This window comes from Alexandromys fortis, unplaced genomic scaffold (assembly GCF_014885135.2).
Source record: "Alexandromys fortis isolate MF-2015 unplaced genomic scaffold, M_Fortis_MF-2015_v1.1 scaffold_179, whole genome shotgun sequence".
Lineage (NCBI taxonomy): Eukaryota > Metazoa > Chordata > Mammalia > Rodentia > Cricetidae > Alexandromys > Alexandromys fortis.
The window spans coordinates 758095-784478 of NW_026068062.1; the positions used below are offsets into that span (position 1 = coordinate 758095).

The following is a 26384-nucleotide window of genomic DNA, read 5'->3' on the forward strand; positions in this document are numbered from 1 at the left end:
TATATAAATAGCTAAAGCAATGTTACTTTCTCACACCCTCTGCTAACTGCTCTCTAAGGATGGCTAATCTCAGCTATCAACTTCAAACACCAGAGAAGATTATTTCCTTAATTTCTAATTGATGCTTTAGGGCCCAGACCATTTTGAGTGGTATCACCCCTAGGAAGGTAGGCCTGGGTTGCAAAGGAAAAGTAGCTGAACTTCACCCTGGGAGAAAACCTGCAAGCAATGTTTCTCCATGCTTTCTGCTTTAAGTTCCTGACTTGGGAAGGCTTCCCTTGATTATGGGCTAATCTGTAAGACAAAATAAGCACTTCCCTTTCTAAATTGGTTTGGCAATGTTTTTTCAAAGCAACAAAAAGCAAACCAGAACATATCCCTACAGCAGACTCACAAGACAATCCCAGAAATTCCTCTCCTCCCTTCCTACTAACTCTATAGAAGCCTAACAATGACTAACAGAATTTTGGTACTGACTGATTCTCTAGCTGGATCTTTTAAATAGCCTATGAAGATCCTCAAAACCTCTGATCAAGGCCAACAAACAGCACAAAACATTAACTCGGAACAAAACTAAGAATGCATTTGCCCATTAAAAACAAAACAAAACAAAACAAAACACACTACCAGAATCTGGGTATGATAACCTACAACTATAACCCCAGCATTTGGAATACTGGGCCAATATGATCCCAAGACAATCTTGAGCTACACAGCAAAGCCGCTGTCAAAAACAAAGAAACAAAAAAGCCAGCACTGTACTAACTACTCTGTGTAGCCCTTTATTGCTAACACCTATGCTGAAGACCTCATCTAAGTATAAAAAACTGACAGACGCAAACCGAAAAGGGGAAGCTATAAAGCACAGGAATGAAGCAAGGATGAGGACAGACAGCAGAGTTCCCAATCAGTTCAGTAATGTAGGTACAGCCCTGTTACATAGGACAGATGATAGAATTTTCTATCAGCTAGCTCAGTGGTGTAGGTACAGCCCAGGTTAAATAGATGCTGGTTTAAATAGATTAGTTTGCTTCTCTGCTGCTATAATAAAACAGTAATCATAGCCAACTGGGAAGGAAAGGGTTTGTTTCACCTTACAACTTCCAGGTCACAATCTATCACTATGGAGAATTCAGGGCAGGAACCAGAGCAGAAACAGCAGAGAAACACTGCCCATAGCTTGTTCTTTGTGGCTTTCTCATCTTGTATTTTCATACAACTCAAGACAAAGTGCTCTGGGGTGGCACCACCCACAGTAGGCTGAGCCTCCCACAACTATCATTAGTCCAGAAACTGCCCACCAATTTACCTACGTGTCAGATTATTCTTAATTATGCTTCCCTCTTCCCAAATTATTCTAACTTGTTGATATAAAAAAAAAAAGCACCACATAAATAGCCTCTACCATTTAAGTTTAGTTCTCACAAGTACCCATTGTCTTCACTCCCCTAAGCAAGTTTGTTTGACCCATCTGCACCAGCACCAGACATACATGATCATATGCGGATGGGAGGTACATGGGCAGGAACTATGTCAGGATATATAACTGCCTCTGATTGGACCTGATGTAAAATACAGTAGTCATGTGGGGTTGCCTTTTTAAGTTTCTGCAAGTCATGAGTTATGGCCATTTTCTGGGAACCCAGATATGGACCTACCCAGAGAGACAATCAACCTGGTCAGTATCTAATTAAAGCTTGCTTCAAATTTGGTTTTAAAATGTGGTAATGATCTTACTGTCAACAGGTGGAACTAACACACTTAAATAGTAGCTGCTCTTAAGCAAATGCATCCACAGGTCAGATTAATATAGAACACAAGAAACGAGCCCCACATTACCCATCTCCCTCCTTATGCACACACAGCTTAAAAACAACCAAATAAAATGCACGCTGTATAAATGTGTCAAGCTGCCACACAGTAATAAACTCAAAAGTTATAGTTACCTTAATAACTAGGTCTCTTCTGTCATCCAATTTAAGGTCAATAGGTCTTTTCACAATGAACAGATTGGTAACTTGGGAGAGCACTCTGGCATCTATGAATGGGCGTTTTGTATCAGCCCCTTCTTCACTGCTAAGATGAAATGCTAAAAGCTTTAATGCTAGTGAACGAACCCTAAAAAAAAAAAAAAGTATTTAAATCAGAATTTTGTGCTATGTAAATATTTATAAACAGGCTTATAAATACATAAAATTACCAAAATAAAGTATCATTACAACAATTGGGCATTCCTACAGAGACTAAATAACACAGTCAACTTTAGTTAATCTCCATGTCAGACTTGTAGCCCCAACTGCGCAAGGATATAACAGAGGATCACTTAAACACGGGAGTTTGAAAGTAGGCTAGGCAACATAGTGATGAAGCCTAGTCTAAAAACAAAATTGTAAGATGTGGCGGATTGAAGGAGAACGGCTCCCAAAGTCTCCTATATTTGAATGCAGGAGGTGCCTCGTTAGAGCAGTATGCAGCATGTCAGTCTTGTATTTCAATGCAGGATCTGCATTTGGTGGAAATGTTTGGGAAGGATTGGAAGGTATGGCCTTGCTGGGGATGTGTCACTTTAGGGTGGGCTTGGAGGTTTCAAAAGCCTACAACATTCCCAGTTAGATGCTCTCTCTTATTCTCTCTATCTCTATCTCTCTATTCCCCACCCCCATGCATATCTCTCTCTCTCTCTCTCTCTCTCTCTCTCTCTCTCTCTCTCTCTCTCTCTCTCTCTCTCTCTAACAATGGTCATATGTAAGCTTTCAGCTACTTCTCCAGTGTCATGCCTGCCTGCCACCATGCTCTTTGCCAAAATGGTCATAAACTCTCTCTGGAACCCTGAGGTCCAAAATGCTTTCTTTTCTTTTATAAGTTGCCTTTATCATGGTGTTTTGTCATGATGATAGAAAACTAACTATGAATGAAGTTGGTACCAGAAATAGGTATTATTGCAACAGGCCTGACAATACTGAATTTTTGGGTTTTGTTTGGAGAAATGTAGGACTCTAGACTAGGATAGTGGTTGATAGCTGTAAGCAGTCTATTCATTCAAGCAGAAGCCTGGAAGACAGTAGTGCTGAGAGCCATGTTAAAACAGAGGCTCAACTCAAGAGGTTTCAGAAAAAAACAATATTAGCAACTGGGCTAGAGACTATTCTTATGATATTTTGGCAAAGAAGGTGGCTGCATTTTGTCCTTGTCCTAACAATCTATCTGAGGTTAAATTGAAGTTTTAGACTAATATCATTGGCAGAGGAGATTTCAAGATAGCTTAAAATAGAATCTTTTACTAAGTTACTAATAATCATTCTTAAGCAGGAGTGTAATAGAAAAAAAAGCAAGCAGAACAAAATGAAAGACAAATGTACAGTTTGAGAAGAAAAAGAGCACTCGGAGATTTAATGTTGGAGCCAAGGCTTATGTTGAAGGACAAAGGGAGAGACCTATACTAAACGGAATAAAAGGTATGGTGCCATCAGGCAATACTCCGCACCTAGTCCTGAATTGGGGAAAGAACTATGGAATTGTCTGTTCCTAAAGAACAACAACATATCAAAGCTTATGTAAATATAATTTAAGGAAGGGGACAGGTTCCATTCCAAGCACACAGTAGTCTTGGAGGTACAATAGGAAAAGGGCTGCAGAAAGCGACTGTAGTCAGGTGGAGAGGTCATTGTGTGAAGCTATGAAAGTGAAGCCTGGACTGTGTTGGGGAACCAAAGATGTAGAGATAGAGATGCCAGACCCATGGAATATCTACCTTGGATATATCCAAACAGGAAGCAGATGCAGCACATGAGGGAGATGCAAGTTACAGTCAAAAACTGGAAGCCATCTAAACCCTTTAACATAGGATACACAGCCTCAGGATTTGGAGTTTGCGCTGCTGGGTTTAAGTATTAATTTAGTTTAGTATTCCTCAATACGTCCCACTTCCTCCCTTTTAGAATAGTAATGTATATTCTTTGTCATTGTATTTAGAAGTATGTAATTTGCTTGTTGCTTTTACAAGGGTTACAATTAAGAAACTACCTTGAGTCTCAGATGAGACTTTGGACTTTTAAACAGTATTGAAACTAAAAGAATATGGGGATTTTGAAGTTGAATTAAATGAGTTTTGCATTTTGAAATGGTTACAAGAATATGGGGTCTAGAAAGTAGAATGTAGTGGTTTGAGTGAGAATGGACCTCCATATGCTCCTGAATGTTAAGTCTGTATTTGGTGGACCTGTTTGGAAAAGGTTAGCTGTACCCTTGTTAGAGGAGATGTGTCGATGGGAGTAGGTTTTGAGAACTCAAAAACCCATCCAATTCCCAGTGCCATTCACAATGAGCCCACTCTCTCTGCCTCTCGCACACCCCATTCTGCCTCATAGTTGTAGATCAGATGTAGGCTCTCATCTACTTCTCCAGGACCATGACTGCGTGTCTACTGCCAAGCTCCCCACCAAAATGGCCATCGTATCTAACCCTCTGGAAACATAAGCCCCACATCAAGTGCTTTCTTTTATAAGTTGCATTAGTCTTTGTGTCTTGCCATATTGATAGAAAAGTAACTAAGAGAAAGAAAAAAAAAGTTAGACATTTGCTTAATGCTGCTGTTTGCTCCTTTCCTCCAAGACAATGATATCTATGCAAATGCAGGAATTTTTAAAAAAAAAGTTTCAAAGACTAACAACAAGGTTAGAGATAAGAAAGATAAAACACATTCTTGTGCGTCTTTCTTTCTAGTATATAAACTTGGCGTGTTTTTAGGTTTAGAAACGGCTGCCAGAACCCAATTATTCTAATATTTATCTACTTATATCAACTATACTCATATACTCTACAAGAATATAAAGATTAGTCAATAGACAGGGTGGTGCAGGAGAATTGTCTGTATTCTGTCAATCATAAATAAACGCTGATTGGCCAGGCAGGAAATATAGGCGGGAAAACCAGTCAGGAAGTAGAAATGATGTAATGAGAACAAGAGAATTTTGGGAAGGAGGAAGTTGATTCCTCCCACTCCTGCCCAGACCACCAAAACAGCAGGATGTGATCTGCCCCACTGAGAAAAGGTACTGAGCCACATGGCTAACATCGATCAGAATAATGGATAATATAAGCTACCAGAGCTAGTGAGAGGCTAGAGCTAATGGGCCAATCAGCTTATAATTTATAGAGACCTATGTGTGATTTTCTTTGGGGCTAAACAGTTGTGGGATACAGGGTGGGACAAAAACCCCAACAAACAAACAGGCCTGTTCATGTTACAACAGGGTTTCCAACTTCATTAAATTTATAGGTGGTATAGTACAGAATGAAGAAAATGAATATTTAAGTTAAACTGTGTTCTTTGATCTTACTTAATTAAAGAGAATTCAGACCTTGTTCATGGATCATGTTGAATATGTCTTTGCTTACTAGAATCGTTGGGCCCCTGTGATGTTTGGTAATCTTTACTGTCAGCTTGCCTAGATTTAGAATCACCACAGAAACATATCTCTGACATGTTCATGAGGGTTACTAAGGTGGGAAGAACCCCCCACCTAACTGTGAATGGTACCATCCCATGAGCTTTGGTTCTGGATTGAATAAAAAGAACATGAGCAACTGGGCAGTGCTGGGCACACACCTTTAATCCCAGTACTCGGGAGGCAGAGGCAGGTGGATCTCTGTGAGTTCGAAGCCAGCCTGGTCTACAAGAGCTAGTGCCAGGACAGGCTCCAAAGCTACAGAGAAACCCTGTCTGGAAAACTCTGTCTCCCTCCAACAACAGAACATGAGCTAAGCACCAGCATTCACCTGTCTCTCTGCTTGCTGACAAGAGATGCAAAGTGGTTAGCTGCTTCAGCTCCTGCAGCTGTGCCTTCCACACTAGAACAGACAGTAACCTTAAGCTAAGAGCCAAAACAAGCCCTTCCTCACTTAAGCTGCTTTTGTTAGGTACTTTTCAGAGCATCGATGAAAATAAAAAAGAAAAGTAACTAATACAACGCACCCAAGAGGACAGTAAATACTAGTGCTTCCCAGGAACCATGGCAATCCTCATGGAAGCCAATCCCTGTGGAACATGTTGACATTATCCACACTGTTTGTCCTCTATCACACTGCACAGATATCTACAGGGTCTCTTCCTTGTATTCCCTTAGTGCTTCAATTTATTTCCACAAACTACTTTATCATCGGGGGAAACAAAATTATGTGTTCTCAATACAGTGTTGGACAGATGCCTCAGCAGTGAAGAGCACATGCGTCTATAGCACACAGTTTGATTCCAGTACCCAAGTCAGGCAGCTCGCAAATGCCTTTAACTCCAGCTCCAGAAGGATCCAGTGCCCTTTAGCCTCTATGGGTGTGCGTGCCCACACACACACACACACACACACACACACACACCCATAATTAAAAATAAATTTTCTTTTTTTAATTTAATTTTTTTTTTTTTTTTTTTTTTTTTTTTTTTTTTTTTTTTTTTTTTTTTTTTGGTTTTTGGTTTTTCAAGACAGGGTTTCTCTGTAGCTTTGACCCCTGTCCTGAAACTACATCTTGTAGACCAGGCTGGCCTCGAACTCACCAAGATCTGCCTCCCTCTGCCTCCCAAGTGCTGGACTTAAAAATGTGAGCAAACCACGGCCTGGCTTAAAAAAAAAAAAAAAATTCTAAAGATTGCTTGGGCAAGAGAAATAGCTCATCTGGGACCTTTTCTGCCCTCTACAAACACCAGGCACAAGTGGTGCACAGAATATATGCAGACAAAACACCTATACGTATGAAATAAACAAGGAATAAATAAAATCTTTAAGCTAACTAAATAAATAGAACTAAGAAGACTGCTCCTCCTGGCGTTTTGAACACTCTTCATTATCCCTTGACTTTAAACTTCCCCTCTTCTCAATGAGAGGAGATATTCCCACTGTTAACTACTATATAAGGGAACAAAGAAGATTCACAGCTCCTTCTGTTAGTTTAGTTAAGATGATCCCCACACCAAAGATGGTGAAGGAAAGAACTGTTTTTAGCTTCCCAAGTAACAGTACAACCTAAATGAGATTATAACATCCCAGGAAAGCAGCCAATCAGCCACATACTGATTTGTTCTTTGGGGAAACAACATGGAGCCTCCTTCCTTCTACCATTTCAGATTCATATAACTACTATACTTTCCAAAATGCCTCCATTAATCTTTTTTATTCAAAAGGTTACACTGTACTCACAGAGGCTTTTTCACTAGCAAAAGCCGCAGCACGGACTTCAGCCGGGTAGTAAAAGGGAGAATGCCTTCCGTCTCAGAACTCACTTTGCTTAGGAGGAGAATGCAGTTGCCTAAAGGATCTTCTGGATCAGCATAGCCCTAAGAATTGTTTGTTAAAGAGAAATTATCATTCAGTTTTATACATATTAAGTTTTCAACTTGAAAATAATAGTAATTATACAGGCATGCCATGCAATCCATCAATCCCCCTCACGTCAACTGAATAACAGACTCTTTTCAGAATAACCTGTGTGAGATAATGAGCTGAAATAAAACTAATTTAAAGCAAAATAATTTTTTAAAGTCCACATTAAGGAAAGTACGCTCATATTTCTGTTTTCCAAGATCCTAGCAGCAGCACCTCCATACTCAAGACACTCACAGATCTTTAGCCTCCCCGAGCTGATTGAACTTTCCTGTGGGAAACTGAACCAGTGAGGTTTGAAGACTAAAACCTGTGTCCATTGGAAACAGATAACCATTGTCCATAGGAAACTGTAGCCTATTTCCAGTGAATTACAGCCATTTCTTCTACATGTTTTTCCTAAAATATTTTCCCCTAAAATTCTTTAGGAACTGATGCTTTTTTTAGAAATGCCAGCTGTCATTCCGGATCCTGGGAACTGTTCTGATTCAGGACAGGATCAGAGACAATAAAAGTCAATGGGCAGTTAAAGTAAACTGCTTGTATGCAAGCAGTTTATGTCAAATCACCCATATTTTTGTAAATATGTTTTGAATAAGACTGTTGCTCTTGAAAATGTGTGCCTATACTAATCACTTTTTAGTTTTATAAAGACAGGATGTACCCGGCTCAATATTTGGCCAAGATAGCAAAATGATGTCTTGCTTTTGGTTTAAAGATGTTTTGATGTAAAAGTTGTGGGGAAAAAAACATATTTGACATATTTGTTTTGTTGGAGGCTAACACTGGAGGGTAGGGAAAACAATTTGTTAGTATGGAAAAACACACTTGTTTTTAAAGTACAGATAAAGATGGCTTGACTTATTCAGGGCCGGCCACTTGTGTGACTCATATGGTGACCAGATACTGCTTCATTTCTTTAAGCTGATGCTCCAGCGGCAGGGCCACAGCAAATAAGTTTGTGGGTTCTCACTCTACCTTTCCATCCAAGGGAGGTAGGGACCTAAACTGCTCTCATTTGTTCAATGCCCAGAAGAGCTGCTTAAGAAAGTTTTGTGCCTAGGAGCTCATTAATCAAAGTATCACTCTAATTAAATACATGCACAAATAGAACGCATGAGGCAAGCTAATTATGCAATGTCTGCTTAACAAGGATTGCTGGCTTTGCCTCAAAGCCTTTATAAAGGGCGGTGAGTTCCATTTTCCACAGTCAATACTTTTGACCTCCCACCCAGATCTGTAAAGTATACACAGGCAAATTAGCTATCCTTGTTTAACCTTGTGCCAGAAACAAGACAGCTGCCCACTTCCTGCTCACCTCTCCCCAGTACCATCAAGGCTCCACTTCATTTTTCTCACAATGTGACAGGTCTGCTATTTGCATTCTTTTAAATCACTGACAACCAGCCAAAGACAAATGGTATCGTAAAAAACGAACTGTACAGAGTACCTGTAGCACCGGAATGACAGGACAGAGAGTCTCGATAAACTTATTCCAGGTCAGCGCTGTCATCATCAATCGTCCCTGAAGCAGATACAACAGAATGGCCTTGGCAGCAGCATTCACCTACACAACAGACACAGCCAGGCGATGAGAAGTCCTACTAAGTCCTCTCACAGACCGGAAAAGGTACAAAACTAACTTCTCTTTCTTCAAATGTCCCTCTCTCCATATGTCGTCTATATTCTGATATTAATGAGTTTTCTCCCTTAAGTTTCTGCTCTTTTACTCTTACAATAAGTCTGAAATAACAACTATTCTGAAGTGCATTATATGTAAGAGGAAATCATAAGTAAAATGTTGATCTGATTCTAAGAGATCCAGCGCATTCTGTATTTTGATTTATTCATTCCCTTTAACATTCTTGTTATGTAAATAATATCAGAACTTAACTAATATATCAAGTACACATTTCCTTGTAGCTACTCATGAGGCTGTCCAATTTTATTAGAGTATATCTTTGACTTAGTAATCTGTACATATTTTTAAGACCTCATACCTCATTTTTAGGTTCCTGAATACCAAACGCAGAGATTTCATATAGAACTTTTGGATGAAGCAGAAAATGAATTCCACTACAAAGTGAAGACACAGGTTTAGTGACATTATGGACACCTAAACATTCCTGTAAAATAACACAAATTTTTTTTAATTAGTGACAATGATTTTTCTAAAAGAATTCCCTTTCTTCTGTTTATGCTTTAGTTTTTAAATCATCAGAAAGGTCTTTTAGCTAATAAGATTTTCTATCTAGCTGTTCAAGTCTATATGGGCTGTGTAATGTTCTGCCAATGAGCAAAGTTTTCATAAATAACCAAACAGCCATAACCGCTAAAAGTCAACAGATATAAAAGACATGACAGAACTCTAAAACCTTAACCTGATGTGTCTGATTTGTGACTTGATTTACTAAAGCTTGAGAAAGAAAAATAAAATTCAAATTTAAAAAAAAAAAAAGAAGAAGAAATAAAAAGTATTGGGGAAGAAATCTATGAAACATACGGAAGTAGGAAACATCAAAACCTTTCCCAATTACAACAGAAAATATTTTATATGATGCTATGTGAGAGAGAACTATTAATAGAATGTAAATACAAGAGGTGGAAGCACGTGCAACAATGAGTCACAAACTTAAACTCAATTCCTTTCATTCTGGAAATTACTCATCTTTATAACTACTAATAATACATAGGTCAAAATATATACGTGTGATCTCACATATTTACGTGCACATACATTATTGTATTTGCTTTTTTATTGATTTTTATTGAGCTCTACATTTTGCTCTGCTCCCCTTCCTGCCTCTCCCCTAACTTAATGCCACAAAAAAATACTCTAAACTTTAGAGAGTTAAGGCTTCAGTTCTAAAGTTTAAAAATAGATGTCACTTCCTCAAGAAACACACTTCAGCTTCAACTTATTCATGAATGAGCTTCAGCTTATTCTATCATAAATATAATAATTCCTTCTATAAGCCTCCGATGACCATCTCCTAGATGATGCTACCAAGGTTATAGCTTTTAAAAGTCATCTCAGAAGGGCATAGTGCCATCTGAGCACCATGGGGTAGACATCCCAGCACTCAGGATTAGAAACCTCAGTTCAGTAAAAAGGAGATTCGACCTAAATACTCACCACTAAGTAAAAGGAAACAAACCCGAACTTATAGCAGTAAAGACAAATGACCTAAGTAGATCTCAAATCCTTCAGATAAACTAAATACTTGGCAATAACATGCATAGTATGAAACTATACTTCCGATGACAAAACAAACAGTAATCCACTTTATTTATAAAGACATGCACATACAAGAAACACATATTCTAAAAACATGGGTAGAAAGTACACACCAGCACCAAGAGCAGCTGTGCCGATGGTGCTGAAGGGGAGAGAAAGACGTCTGGATAGCTGTGGTATTGGGAGTAAGAATGGCAACGCCCAAACAGATTTACAGGCATTGTTAGATTTAATAAAGTTGTTCAAAGGGACTAAGAAGCCAAAGGAAATTTAACCTTCCCAAAGCAGACTAATGACCACCATCTACTAATGGAATACAGTTCTTAGGGCTAACACAAAAGCTTGGGAAATTTCATTCTAGAGGCACAGTGTGAGAATCCATTCTTAGTTCTCCTATTAACAAAAGAAAAGGCCCACCTTCACAATCTCCAGACAGCACTGATAAGTCTCCACCTTCACCTGTGGCCATGGGTGAGCCAGCATATGGAGAAACACCTTCTGACTCTCCCCCTGTAGTAATGGACTGGCCTGTGCAGACTTCCAGCTGGTAAAAAAGAAAAAGAGCCAAAATGTCTGAGGGCAGCAAGTCATTAAGGGAAGGATTACAAAGCATGTGGGAAAGATCCCTTCCTGCTCCAGTTGTTTTGAGTGGAATCTTCCCTTAATTATCGAGATTGGCAAAACATACTCTCTTGAGGAGTAGAGAAAGAAACAAAAAGAAACATACTTAAACCACACTTGCCACCAGGCATAGTGACATGAGCCTTCAAGTCCAACACTCAGGCGACAAAGATAGATCACTAAGTTCCAGGTCACCCTGGTCAACATAGAAAGTTGCAGGCTAGCCAAGGCTACAACCATCAGACCTTAACAAAAAGAACAAAATTTTAACAACACAAAAAAACAAACAAAAACAACAATAAAAAAAAAAAACTTTTGGACTTGAGCCAGTAAAATAGCTTAAGTGGTAGAGGTGCTTGTCATGGCAACCTGATGATCTGAGTTCAGTTACCAGATCCTACAGTGGAAGAGAATCAATCCCCAGCATTGTCCTCCGACCTCCACACATATGTCATGGCATGTACACTCTGTTATCCACATTAATAAAAACTTAATTAAAACCCAAAGTTAACTGATATTCATCCTATTTTATTATAGGAATCTGTTCCAGTGTCCTCAAAGTAAATTAACCAATGCATGATGCTTTCTAAAAATCCATTAAGTTTTATAAAATTACTAAATCTTATAAAATGAGTAATTCAATAAAGCATATATAAGGAAATCTTTAACTTAGGGAATTGTTTCTGTCTTGACTTTATTTTTTGAGATTGGGTCTCACTATAGAGTGCACGCTGACTTTGAACTCAGAGTGAATCCCCTGCTTCTGTATCCTGAGCACTCGCCTGTAACTGTGAGCCAGCACCTCTAGCTACTTAAACTGGTAACTGTTTTGAGTAGTTGACAGGGATGGCTACGGTGCATACAAATCCAAAACCTACTCATTTTCTTCATGGGCACGACACTGTCAAAGTGAATGCCTGAATAACGCAGTTACTAGTTAATGCAGCTATACAATTTAACAAGCTAATACAATTAAATACTGAGACCCATGAAACAATTTGAACTAAAATACAAAACATAGAAAGTCATTTTCATTTATATAATTCCTAAGTTTACGTAACATTTTCATGCATATTATTCCTAAATTGGCATATTCATATTAATGCCCACACTCATACATAGACTCATGTGCATACATGCATACACACATACACACACACACACAGGCCTATACTGTCACATTTAACAAAAGAAATATTACATCTTTGAACAAATGCAGATGATTTCCTTTATTAGAGGGGAGTGCTGATGGTAGGAAAAGCTACGCAAGGCTTGGTCCGCCAGCTCCATTAATTCTAGGAGATTCTTTTCTTCCTATAATAAAAGAGAAAAGGGATAAGATATATGAAATTCATATACAACAAAAATTCTCATAGTTAACTAAGTACCTTCAAGAAATTAAACCGTTCAGGGACCCTGTTCAGGCTTCTTTAAGTACACTTTCTGAAGAATCAATCTACAAACGTCAACTTAGAAGGCAGTGAGTAGGGGAAGCACAGTGAAATACCACCTGAGACCACTCGCTGTTTGGGTCGCCTCTGTTCGTTTGTGACTCTGTGACTAAAATACTGGTGTAGGTTATTACCATCCCTCTCTACCATCCTGACAAGTTCTGGAAACAACAAAGGCATCTATGAGTGCACAGCCAAAAGATTGCAAAATGCCAAATGTTCGAGGACAGCCTGGTCTACAAGAGCTAGTTCCAGGACAGACTCCAAAGCTACAAAAAACCCTGTCCAAAACAAAACAAACAAACAAACAAAAAAAAAAAAACTGTAAAGAAAGAAACAAAAAGAAGCATCAAGAAATGACAGAAGAAAATATGCCAGGGCAGATAGCTTGGGCCTTCATACAAGAAACTTAGTAGGCCAAGTGTAAAGCCTGCCAGGACTACAAAATGAACTCAAGGCCAAACAGAAAAGTAAACAAAAAGGGCTAGAGGTATAATTTAGCTTCAGTACCAATGCCCTTACCTAACAAGAATGAGGTCTGGAAGGTGATAAGAGAATATGGCAAAACTAAGGAAAAACTCCATAATGAATAAATAAAAGAAAATTATAACAAAGAGATTCAGAGATACTCCAAAAAGAGGAAGAATTGTGGGCAGGACCTATTTTGGAATTTTCAGATGCTACACGTATCTCTACTCGAAGCAATGTCATCTCTAGGATCCACTAGTCTTTCAATATAATATGTTATGCTCAATAATATTTTAAATGGGATAAATGGCAATAATTACTTCTTCGATACTATACCTCAAGACACCCACTTACAAATAATAATTCAAGACTACAATTAACAGAAAAAAAATATCAGCTTCTTCATGAAACCATGAAGACATAAAAAATTAAAACAAAATTTTATCTACAAGTCTATAAGTATGCATTAACAATAGCTATCATAATTTGGATTAAATAGGTCATCACTCCCTTCCCACAAAAAGACAGTTATGGTTTTCTGAAACTGCTAATTCTATGACTACACACTATTCAGTACACTACAGTCACTGTGTTGCTTTTGTGCAAATTATATCCTTATTTTAATCAGACTACAGACCCATTCAATAAAAATGCATCACACTCCTAGAAATTTATTTGTTGTACGTCTATCAGTTGGAGCAGCGTAGGTTAGATTTTCTCAACACTTCACCATAAGGAGGTAGGAGATACTTGCAAAATATTTTACCTCTTTCCCCACATCAGATAGGAAATTGCAGGTACATTCAATTGAATAAACAGCCTCTGCAGTTCGTTTATAAATACTGTAGTTTTCAGAATCCAGCTGTTCCAAATACGACACAACAGCGTCGTGAATCTCTGGGTATTCCAAAGAAATAGGCATATCCAAAGACACAAGGAATAATGCTGCTGACATGGGCTCTGGCAAAAACTCACTCGCCTTGATTTAAAAAAGAAAAAACAAAAAGTTAAATATTTTATAAAGTGCTTTTTTAGAAACACATTGTATAACACAAAGTTAGTTCAGTCTATCTTCCTCATTCTCTACCAAAAATTTATGTTCTTTCAAGAGAAAATTGTATTTACCAACATATCAACATATCATCTACTTCTATGTTTTTTTCAATGCAATTTCTCTCTGCTCAAAATGTCTGAAGTCCAAATATGAACTCTTTGTCCCAGGCCAGGAGATTCCTCCTCCTGGAACAATACCCAGAATTACACTTCCTCTAGTGGCTGCCCCTTGTTGACCCCTCAGCTATGAAGTAAAGCAAGAAGGCCAAGATGCTCCTGAGAACAAAAACATTTTCTCTGACATAAGTAAGCATGCAATGCAGGGCTCACTATACACGTGAAACAGCACAACACTACTTCAAACGCATCCTGATTTATTTGAGCAAAAGTTGATTTGTGCTCTTTTGAGGGAAAATTCAACATAATATTTCAAATGGTGCCAGAATTCTTACAGAAGACAAGCCTATTATACTTCTTTATATTAAGATATATTTTATAACCAAAAAAATCAATGGATTTAAAACTAGAACTGATTTTTAATGATTCTAGTTTTGTGGTAAGATTCTTAGTATTAGCTAAAGAACTGAAGTGTAGTTAAGTAAAAGTTAAAGAAAAATCGTTCAACAGGCTCAGTTGTATGGCTGAAATATTGTCTTTATTACTGGGTTTAACCATGATTTATTTTATGGATGTCCTACTTTAACAATAATCATCATCTTCCTCAAAGTCAAATATTAAGAGCTGGATCAATTTGTTGTGGGATATTTGATCGTACTGTTAATAAAATTGCAGTCTCAGTCTGAACGAATCAGGGACAAAGTTAAAGACTAGCTGACCAGAATTAGGCATAGAGATTTTGGAGGACCCAGGATCTGACACACAGAGAGGCACAGTGCAGAGCACAGTCCAGAGGAACTTGGGATGGTTCACAGGCCTTTTTCATCTGAGAAGCACAGAGAGAGAGGGACAGCTGGTGGTGCCTCTGCTGATTTCTTCATCAGGTTTTTACCCCAATATAACAATTTAGATAAATGTTTCACCAATTAAGCAACAATGCCCTGAAGATTTGACAAACAGAAAATGAAGATCAAAAGATGGAACCAAATTTTAGGTTAAAACCATTGAAAACCTTAGATGAGTCAGAAAGCAGCCATTAGAAAGTCTTCGTGAGCAACTCTACTATTGAAAACGAGAGGAAAACCACATACTGCTCACCTACAACTCACTCAACATATATTAACTGAGCCTCGCCTCTGTTCCTCTGTATGGTAGGCATTGTACCAGATCCTGAGAACACAGCAAAGGCAAAACAAAATCTCTATCCTTTTGAAGCTGACATCCCTCTGAAGAAGGCAGAGAGTAAACAATGAATTCATATGATGTCAGATGTAGCTAGGAATACTAATAAAAATGTTTAAACCAGGATGGGAAAGATGGAGAAAAGTGATATGGAACGGATAAGGAAAGTGCTAATTCTTTGAAGCAGAATAACCTCTCTGTAAGGTGACATCAGAGTGCCCTAGTGTGCTTTCTACTGCTGTGATAAACATCATGACCAAATCCAATTTAGAGAGGAAAGGGTTTATTTGGCTTACCAGTTACAAGCCATCCCCAAAGAAAACCCAGGCAAGAACTCAAGCCAAGAACATGAAGGCAGGAATTGAAGCAGAACCCACAGAGAAATACAGTTTACTGGTTTGCTTAGTTTTCTATGACCCCAGAACCACTTGCCCAAAGATGGCATGGTCTACTTCAGGTCAGGCTCTCCCACAACAATCATCAGTCAAGAAAATGCCCCTCAATTTGGTCAATATGATAGGGGCAATTCTTCAACTAAGGCTCCCTCTTCCCAGATGCAAAATAAAGGACCCAGACAGTCAGAAAACACAGGTATCTGGGGGAAAGCAGTCACAGCAAAGGGAACAGCAAAGCTCCAATCAGGCCATTATAGATAGTACTGAGAGGTGGAGAAAGGGAAAGATGCACCAGATCAACTAAGGCTTTGATTTTTCTTAAGGACTTGCTCACAGATGGAAGCCCGTGACAAGGTTGCAAGCAAGTATTGAGACTAGTTTGCAAAGAATACAGGGTAAAATACAAAGGCAAAGATAGAGAAACCAATGAAGAGTTTACTGCAATAATATATATCAAACAGGACATTGGGTTCCACTCAGGTACTTCATATTGGAGAAATGTTACTTAAGGGCTGGAACTTTTGCCTAAGAATTAACAAATGAAAAATGAAGATACTACTTATTGAAATAACAAAGTCTATAAGAAGAAAACACGTAAGAAGCAAAGAATTATGTCTCAGGTGAGGAGTTAGGAGATACCACTATCCAAGTGAAGGTTTCAAAATGGAACACCAGAGCTCTCTAAGATACTGATGATATAAACCATATGATATGATATTGTGCATGGCTTGCCTGGAAACATAAACAAGTAAATCATATTTAATGGAATATGGAAGACAGAAATAACAAGACCTCAAGGAGATCTGTTTGTACATTTTACTTCGAAGTGTACTTGCTCTGCATCATTCAATCAGCAGCATCAGTCACGAGACTCACACACATCCCTAAATGGCCAGAAGACAAGATATACGAAGTTCTCCGCTTTTACTTCTGCTTGCAAGCTGAGAAGAATACAAGAATATTTCTAGAATACACATGGATTCTGCATCTTCTGATTCGGGGCTAGTATTTCCAGACAAGTCACCACCCCCTACACACACACATACATATACACATACACAACTAAAATATTTTTCACAAGATAACCAACATTTTAACCACATATGAATACTCTTCAAAGTTATTTACATATCAATTTCAAAAGAAAACCTCTGTGAACATGACAATTTTCAGGGCTCAAATTCTCCAGTTGTTGGTGACTCCTCACAGGTAGAGGGCAGCAAAACTTCACATTTATATACAATGGAGACATGAGGAGTAATGGAAGAGGATTTCTGTTTAGATGCCATTTTAAAGTAGTTAATTAAAGAAATATAAGCAAATAATATTCATTACAATTTCCTGTAGTGTCTAAAACTGATCTAGTGAAGCTGTAAGTTAAAAACACAAATGTACTATCAAAAATTATAGACACTGATTTATCTTCAGAAAAACAATGAAAAATATCTATGTTCAACAAAAAAAAAAGGACACGGCATATTATACACACACTGTACATGCACACACAATCTATACATGCACACACATGCAGTTCAGGTAATTGATAGGTCTTGTCTAGAAACATTAATCTGAGGAGTTTAAACAAGTAGATGGCTTTAAGAATCACAACTATATAGCTAATAAGGGCCAAGGTCTCTACTAGGATTCTATATTTTAATTTTTCACAAATCAAAATGCATGTTTTAAATGTAAAATTTTATTTTTTCCAAGATGACCTGGAAGTATATTATGAGTATTAAGAATTACTAGAAAATAGAATTGAACCTATATTCTCCAAACTTCCAGGAACACAACTAAGAACGGTTAGTAACTAAGGACACTGAAAAGACACAGGGGTAGTTCTCTAGCTAGCATCATTTTTCCTATGCATTCTGGGGTAATATATGTTTCTGAAAATGTTCCTTGACTTCAAGGAAACTAAACTATTCTAGACATTGCTAGACATTATTTAGTTAATAATGTACCCTGAGATCAGTTATGACTGTGAACTTAACCTGCAGTCCTACTGTGTACATAACCTGCAATCCTACTCTGTGCTTAGCCTGTTTGAGTGTAGCCTGTCCTGAACAAAGAACCACCTCACTAGGCCTTGCACTTCCCATGCAATCCGCTGTACAAGCTAAGGCAAATGCAGTTTTAGTCTTAAATTCACACTCTTACATGATTCTGACCCCGAATTATGTATGTGTATGTGTGTGTTGTGATAATTCATTTGCTGAAAGCAGCCAATCGCTTAGAAGCAATCTCAAAACAAATATTCACTATAAGTATTAAAAGCAATCTGTGGATATAACTTGATAACAACTGTTTGTAGTAATGGGTGTTACTCAAGGTCAGTAACTTAAGATTTCTGGCTGGGGCGCTGGTGGCGCAAGCCTTTAATCCCAGAACTTGGAAGGCAGAGGCAGGTGGATCTCTGTGAGTTTGAGGCTAACCTGGTCTACAAGAGCTAGTTCCAGAACAGGCTCTAAAGCTACAGAGAAACCCTGTCTCGAAAAACAAAACAAAACCAAAAAAAAAAAAAAAAAAAGAAAAGGAATTCTGTAAAGAATTCTTAATCCTTTCCCAGGCTATGTTTCCTGCAGTGTTCAGTAAATACAGAGCAAAGCCCTTTGTTAGGACAGGCATGACAAACATCAGACACAGACACACACATGTACAAGCATACACACACAAGCATCTGACACAGACACTGACACACACCATGAACAAATTGTAGACTAGAAGCTGAGCAAGATTTCACAGCTCTGTGGCATGACCTTCAAAGCAACAAACTGGTAGCAGAGAGAAGTCCTTCCTGGAGGAAGTCCACAGTCCTTTTAGATGTGGTAATTTCTGGTGTGGTGAGCTGGTAACACTGTCTATTCAAGAAGGTGGTCAACAGGCTGAAATGCATTCAGCTGCATATTTTGTTTGAACACGTTAGCACTATAACAAAAAGTTACCTAAAAATAAAGCTTTTATAAAAAAAATGGGTTTTTAATCCCTAAAAATTTTAATTTTAAATGGTCTAATTAAGCTATCACACTTCATTATTTCAGAAGCAATGTTTAGCCATAAATAGAAGAAATACTGGCTCAAGGCACTTTCAACTTTTTCACTTCTCAAAAGTACTTTTTAATTTTCCCACATATAATTGAATCACAATTATATTTTCCATGTACTATTTTTTTATCTATTCTCCAGTAAAAATGATAAAACTTGCAGAACTACAAGATTTTTTTAATATACCTATAATGAAACATGTTTTAGATGCTCAATTTGATCCAGTAATGCAATACAGACTTAACCCAAAATATGAGTAAATACACTTGGCATAATGCTACTCCTTACAACATTAAAAAAAAATCCTAAATTTAATTTTGAAAAGAATGCCATTATAAATTATGGAACATTTTTATGGTAAAATACTAGCATCCATTAAAATTTATGAAGTGCCTAATTACATAGAAATGTGTATTAGAGAGAAAATGGAATCATAAAAGTATAATATTTATAATACTCTCAATTTGACAGTAAAGGAAAAGAGAAAAAACATAAATTAATATGAAATCATAAGTAAATTTTTGTTCTTCTTTATATATTAAAATATTCTCCAAGAGATTATTTTATATCCCAAATAAAAAGACCAAGTCTTTTAAAAGAAAGGATTAAGTAAAATAGAAAAACTGATTTTAAGAAAGTACTAAAAACGAGAACAAAAGTTTAATATCAAAGGTGGAAAAGCATCTCTATAAGAGATTATGTCAATCACATGAACTGTCAAAAAACTAACACTTGAATTCATATAATTAGCTCAAAGCATCAATATAGCTTAGATACTAAAAAAGAACCAAATATCAAATATTAACCATATGAGTCAAACAATTAGGTTTTATCAGTTTATGTTTATTGATGTGTGTCTGTAATATAAGCACAAATGTTATGTGGGTACCTACCATGGGATAATGCTCTTATATACTATAAAGATTTGGCACTTGTATTAGGTTAATAAAATGCTGATTGGCTGTAGCCAGGCAATTAGTATAGGATGGGCAATCAGACTAAAGGAAGAAGAAAGCCAGGTATAAAGAAAATAAGATGAGAATGTCTTACTGAGAAAAGGTACCAAGCCAGGTGGCTAAACTTGGTGCTGAACCTGGGTAGAGTTGAGTCTTTTCTGAAAACACATGCCTATAGGAGGTTCAAAACCTCTTTCGACCTCCAGATTGCTTGCCAAGCCACAGCAGTGCCAGGCATCTCCGGCCCCCTGGGGTTCTCCTGTGAGAGAGGCATCCTGCACACAGACAATCCCACATACCGCTCCCAGTCGTGGGGTTACAGAACTGGAGGCAGTTTCCCTCTGGCACCCAGCAAAGGCTTGTGAATGGGTACTTGCAAGTTCAGTTTGAGTTCCCAGACACCCTGCAGTCTCCTACAGAAATTTATCTAAATCCCTCAGGGAGGATTAGGAGCTTTGCCTTGCATCTCCTCCCCGGTTCTCTGTCTGCGTCTCTGACCACAGCCGCTGTTCCCTGCTTGTCTGTTTGCCTACTTCTTGTGCCTTGGCTCAATTGTTCCCCCAGTTCCCCTGAACTCTACTCTTCTGCTGCTTTCTCTTACTGGCACACCCTGGCAAGGTCACTTTGACTTTGCTCTCTCACTACCATAGTGCCATGGTATGATTCTCCCTGCCCATCTACCCTTAACAGATCCACCCTCCTTTGCTCCTGCCTGCTCTGGCTCTTGTAGCCTGCAGGTTCTGCTACTTCCTGGCTTTCTTTCACCTTACAGACAGACTACAGACCCAGTGTGTGGTTTCTGTTTCCACCTGCAGTCCTGCAACCTGTTTTTCTGTCTGTTAAAAAAAATCCTGTCTAGTTTGTATGTATGGATTAAATATGTATGAATCATGTGGTCACTACATACTTGTTTTAACAAGTCTTGGATGTCTGGGATTGTATGTTCTGTATGTCTTGGTTATAGCTCAGCTGATTATGACACATAGCTGCCCAGACTCAGAATTTGCACATGGGCTTTGCTGAATCTTGATGTGATGACAGAGAAAGTTTATTTATGCTGGTCTACCTTATTTTAATGAAAAACAGCTAAGAAAATTATGAATGGTTAAAAATCTATAACAAAAGTTAAAAACTAGTAACTCCAAATTTAAACCATTCTAGAAAACTCCACGTGGGCATTTGCCATATTGAGTAAGGATGGAAAAGAAAGAGGTCATATGACCTCATAGCCATCTTAGATAGAGGACATATGACTTGGTTGCCATCTTAGAGAAAGGTGAGCACATGGAAATGGGTCCACCAGTAGACATTAGGTTTCCACGTTATCTTTGATTAGGACAGATTTCTGTATAATTCCTGTCTTGTCCTAAAAACAAATTTTATGAAATCTAAGGTTTAAAATGATGGGTTACTAAAGTATCAAAGCTACACCTCTATATATCCATGTACAGGGATGTGTCTTGTTGACAATCAGATTTTGCAATAATGTTAAAACTTGGTTTTGCCTTCCACAGATTATGATTATGCTCTATGTTTGAGGATCACAGCTGAACACTAGAGACTGAGATATTCCTATTTTACCATGCATAAACAATCTGACAAAGGGTTTCCCTTACTAAGGTCTATTCAAGTTAACAAAGACCAATTTAAAAATATATGTCTAGCCTTCTTACTTTTACTAACATTGGCAAGCTGTAGCTAATTTGCTAAACTACTAAAGACATACAAGTTAATCATTAATTACCTCATAAAGGATCAACTTCTTTGATATGTTCAGATTTAACTTTAGTTAAGCCTAACATTTATCTAATTTAGGTACAGCTAACAGATTTTGTTCCCCTGATCCTCAAACACTTCAGAGATCTGAGAATGTGGCATTTTAATAAAAAAGGTTCTCATGATAGAGAGATGCCAGCTACAGGCAAGCATCCTGTCTCTGTTCCAAGAAGATACATGGCCGCAAAAGAACTTCCACCCAGAAGCTTGCTTTAAATGTAGCAAAGCCAGCCACACAGCAAAAAACTGCTTTGTACTTTAAACTATTGTCAAGACCCTGTCCAGACTGAGAACAATAAAAAAAATCCAAGAAAGGTTAGGCCACTCTCCCCAAATTCCTGCTCCACAGAAAAATCTGTCAGGTCTCCTGGGCTTGACAGCTAAAGACTGGAAGTGCCTGATGGCCACAGAGACCTGGGAGCTGCCCTAGGGAGCTGCAAAGCTGCTCACTTCTGCTCCCTCGGGTAAAATTTACCCTTCTCGGGTCTGACGGGGTTTGATGACTAGGGTACCGATAGCCTTACCAGTTTAACAGCTCTCCCCTGACCCCGAAGACTACAACCACTTGGTAGCTCATTAGTTCATTAGTTAAGTTTCCTGGTAAAGACACAGAAAGGCTTGCCTCATTCACAAGCTTCATAGTACAGGATAAACAGGTTTTAGATGTAATTCAGAGGTTCAGAGTTTTAACGTTGATAAACTCAATTTTTGGATAAACTCATAATATAAACAGTTTTCAAGAGTCCTTAAATTTCTGTGGATTTTACTGTTCCTAGCTTTTAAGAATAATGTTTTGAATATTATTTTAAGGTCTGTTACTTCTATCTGCATGTCAAGCTGGGTTACTTCGCCTGTCTTAAAACAGAGCTTAACAGCCAATGCCGAGGCAAAAGAAGGGATAGGCGGGGCTGGCAAGCACAGAGAATATTAGAACGAAAAGTCTAGGAGGAGAGGAAGAAGAAACAAGAGGAAGGAGGAGGACTTCATGAGCCAGTCACCCTGTTATACAGCCAGATAAAGAATAAGAAAAGAAAAGGCATATAGGATAAGAGAAAGATAAAATCCCTCAGGTCAAAGATAGATGAAGCTAACAAGAAACAAAGCAAGCCAAGGCCGAACATTTATAATTAAGAATAAGCCTCCATGTGTGATTTATTTAGGAGCTGGCTGGCAGGCCTCCCAAAAGAGCAAAGAGCCAAAAGAGTAAAAGACAACCAAACACAGAATAGGTTAGCAATAGAGAGCATATGGAACCCTGCAGTTGAATTCTCTCCTCCTCCTTCACTTGTTCAACTTCTTTTTTAGTAAATTTTCTCAATTGTCTTCTAAAAATGTTCATACCTTTTATACCCAAAGCCATAGCCTTTTGCTATGACATCAAGATACAAATCTGTTTTGGCTGTTTTATAGACACCTGCATGTTCCTGCTACTGTATCAGGGAATCTGGCCTGGTGGGTCAGTCTCTAGACAGGTCCACTCCCCCTGCCAGACTTGTGCCAAGGTCAACCCACAGGTTGATGTGGGATTCCCCTCTGTATGCTGTGATTACCACTGATAAATAAAGAAACTGCTTTGGGCCTATAGCAGAGCTATAGAGGAACAGAGCTAACAGGGAAAAACTACCCTGAATCTTGGGAGAAAGGAGGCAGAGTCAGGGGAAGCCATGGGGTTGCTGACAGAGACAGACGTGCTGAAACTTTGCTGGTTGGCCACGACCCCATGGTGTTGCACAGATTAATGGAGATGGGTTAAATTCAGATATAAGTATTAGCCAATAAGAAGTGAGAGCTAATGGGCCAAGCAGTGATTTAATTAATACAGTTTCTATGTGTTTATTTTATGGAATCCGGGTGGCTGGGGAACAAACAAGTGGTCTCCTTCCAACAACAGGTGGCCTTCCAGATATGGCAGCCCCTGCACACCAGGTTTGAGGACACCAACCTGCTGAGAACTAACAGGTTGATTTCATCTACATGCCCACTCAAAAAAGCTCTGTTTTCTTCAAATTCTTGACACCCTTACAGGATGGACAGAGGCATCTCCCCCACCTCCAGAGAAACAGCAGATGCAATGGCTAAAGTACTCCTGAAGAAAGCATAATCCCCTAATGTGGCACACCATCCCCCCAAGCTCCTGAGACATCAGTGCTGGTACCACCTCTCCAGACGCAAGGGCGTATCTGCTCTTTTGTCTGGCTCATCCATCGTTATCTCTTCTGTACAACCAAGACACATCTCTATTCCATTCTCTCTGGCAGTCTTCACTCTTCCCACGGCTAGCCCTGTTCATAGGGCCAGTGTTAATTACCTATTTTTTCTCTTAGCAACCTGACTCTCCGCTCCCTCAAGGAACAGATGCTTGAGGTCTCCAGGATGGCAGCTAACTGAATGTTTCTCCACCCATACCTCCCACTAAGCTTGAGTCCACCAACTCCCTAGTCCCCCTCCCCAAGTCATCCCATGCAAGCAGGAAGTAGCCAGACTTGAACTGGCACCCACATACTGAAGGAGTCTGGGATGTTCAAGTGGACCTATGCCTTGGGGGTGGAGGGAACCACTCCAAACCCTGCCCAGTCTCAGAAAGCCCACAGAGATGCTCAAGACCATACCTACAGGATATTTAAATGACCTCCATAGAAAAGGTCATGTGGTTTCTCCTTTCCCCCAAGACCATTCTGGAGTTGCTTTGCTCATTAAACCTGGACTTTTAATTGGGACTTTTAATCTGACTTATTGCATCGGCAGAGGATACCCAATAACCAGGGATCCGATAATTATCCGTGAGGAATAGAGGAAGCCTTGGATAAAGGTGTAAGGGGCAGATAACTTCCTGAGTGAATGTGCATTACTGACATGGGCAGAGCCATGTCTAGGATCTCAATGCCTCAGCCACACTGGGAATGGCAAAGCCTTCCTCTGATCAGTGTGCACTGGATACATAAAATATCAAGCATAGCTTCCTCCTTTGCTATGACTATAAGCTAAGACTCCTCCCCTACAGAGACTGTGGTGGTATGAATGAAAATGGTCCTCATTGGCTCATATATTTCATTGTTTGGCTCCCAGTTGGTGGACTGTTTTATAATTAAGGGATGGCCTTGTGGGAATTGTGTCCTTGAGAGTAGGGTGTGGGGTGTCAAAATGCTATGCCTGCACAATTCAGTCTCTCTCTCTCTCTGTCTCTCTCTCTCTGTGTCTCTCTGTCTCTGTCTGTGTCTCTGTCTCTCTCTCTCTTGCTACTGGTGGATCCCAGCTACAGCCCCGTTGCCATGCCTACCTGCCTGCCTGCTTTGCTCCCTGACATTATAGTCATGGACTCACCTTCTGAAACTGTAAGCAAGGATCCAATTAGATGTCTTCTTGTATAAGCTACCTTATCCATGATGTCTCTTCACAACAACAGAAGAGTAATTAAGACAGGGATCTCCTAGCAAGATTAGCTAAACTTACCTCCTTGTTCACCTGCATACAATAAACCCAACTCCTTGATTCAGATGTATAAATTAAATACACTGAGTGTCTGGGTTGCGGCAGGTGATGGTGTGTCTCCATCAGAGCACATGGCCTACCTGATCCAAGCTTTTCTGTACATGGGTCTGTGTGTCTGTCCATTTTCATTCTCTCATCACCCTAGTCAGGTTCCCAGGGTCAAATCAGGCAGGATATGGTACTATACCTTGTATATTTTGAAAATATTCTACAACAGACCACCTTCACACCATTAAATAGCCACTTCTTTACAATTTTCAGTACAAACACCCAGCCGTATGTTCCTCACCTTTTCAACAGGGAGGAGGGTTTGCAGGAGCCGAACAGAGAGCAGAGCAATGCTGACGAAGGCCATCCTGTGGTGCACTAGCAGAGCCTCGGCTCGCTCCAGGCTGAAGCTGGTTTTACGGTAACAGATGGTTTCTCCAAGGGAACCTAATACTTGAAGCAGTTTCTCTTTCTGAAAACATTCAAATAAGACAAAACTAAACAAAACAATCAACTTTGCATATAAATATACAAATGTCATTGAGAAGAAATATGGTTAAAATGCTATTAATAATCTGACACAGAAACTTATGCCGCTCAACAAAAACAACCAACATCAGATGATTAAAAAAAAAAAGGAAAAAGAAATGACAAATGTATTGACATTGTAAAGAAAGTCACCAGTTTTTAAGTACTAAATGAAAAAGCCTAACTAATGGTAACAAAAACAATGAAATACAGAAAAACTTCTCCCATTTCCACTGCCTAGTTTTCCAAACTGGAGCACACAAACATATGAACCTTGCTTCAAATGTGTGTCTGAATATGTGCTGAATACAGTGGCAAATATAATGGAGTAGAGGAAGTAATTTGACAGACATATTCTCAAATGGATTCAAATATTATTAAATAATAATAAAGCAGAAGCCAACTTAAAAAAAAAGGTCAAATTACATCAACTTTCTTCTCAAGTAATAATGTTATTTCAAGAGGAAAATATTTTACCATTATGAATTTCCATGTAACTTACCACTTAACCAGAACACTGTATCTTTTATATTGAAAGGTACATATAACATAAAGAAAATCACAAAGCATAAATAAACTGACTTGCCAAGTTATGACAGTACAGACCAAAATATATTCTAGGTATACTTGATATGATCCCTAACTACCTGTGTTCCTAACAGACAGCTTCCATGAGACAGTACAGCAGAACAATGACAGAACAC

At 38.7% G+C, this 26384-nt stretch overlaps 1 protein-coding gene across 7 annotated transcripts in view; it reads right to left on the bottom strand.

Moving 5' to 3' along the window:
- The window catches only part of Rttn (rotatin), a 129837-nt gene that overhangs the window by 82577 nt on the left and 20876 nt on the right, over positions 1–26384 (bottom strand). For 6 of the 7 annotated variants that reach the window (XM_050120292.1, XM_050120296.1, XM_050120297.1 and 3 more), the window contains 8 exons: positions 25454–25624; positions 13918–14130; positions 12434–12546; positions 11029–11155; positions 9374–9499; positions 8824–8940; positions 7191–7327; positions 1947–2118 (listed from right to left, as the gene is read on the bottom strand). In XM_050120292.1, coding sequence (XP_049976249.1) covers positions 1947–2118; positions 7191–7327; positions 8824–8940; positions 9374–9499; positions 11029–11155; positions 12434–12546; positions 13918–14130; positions 25454–25624 — 1176 coding nt within the window. Of the gene's footprint in view, positions 1–1946; positions 2119–7190; positions 7328–8823; positions 8941–9373; positions 9500–11028; positions 11156–11338; positions 11582–12433; positions 12547–13917; positions 14131–25453; positions 25625–26384 lie in introns of those variants that run through there. The other variant, XM_050120298.1, reaches the window with a different exon arrangement.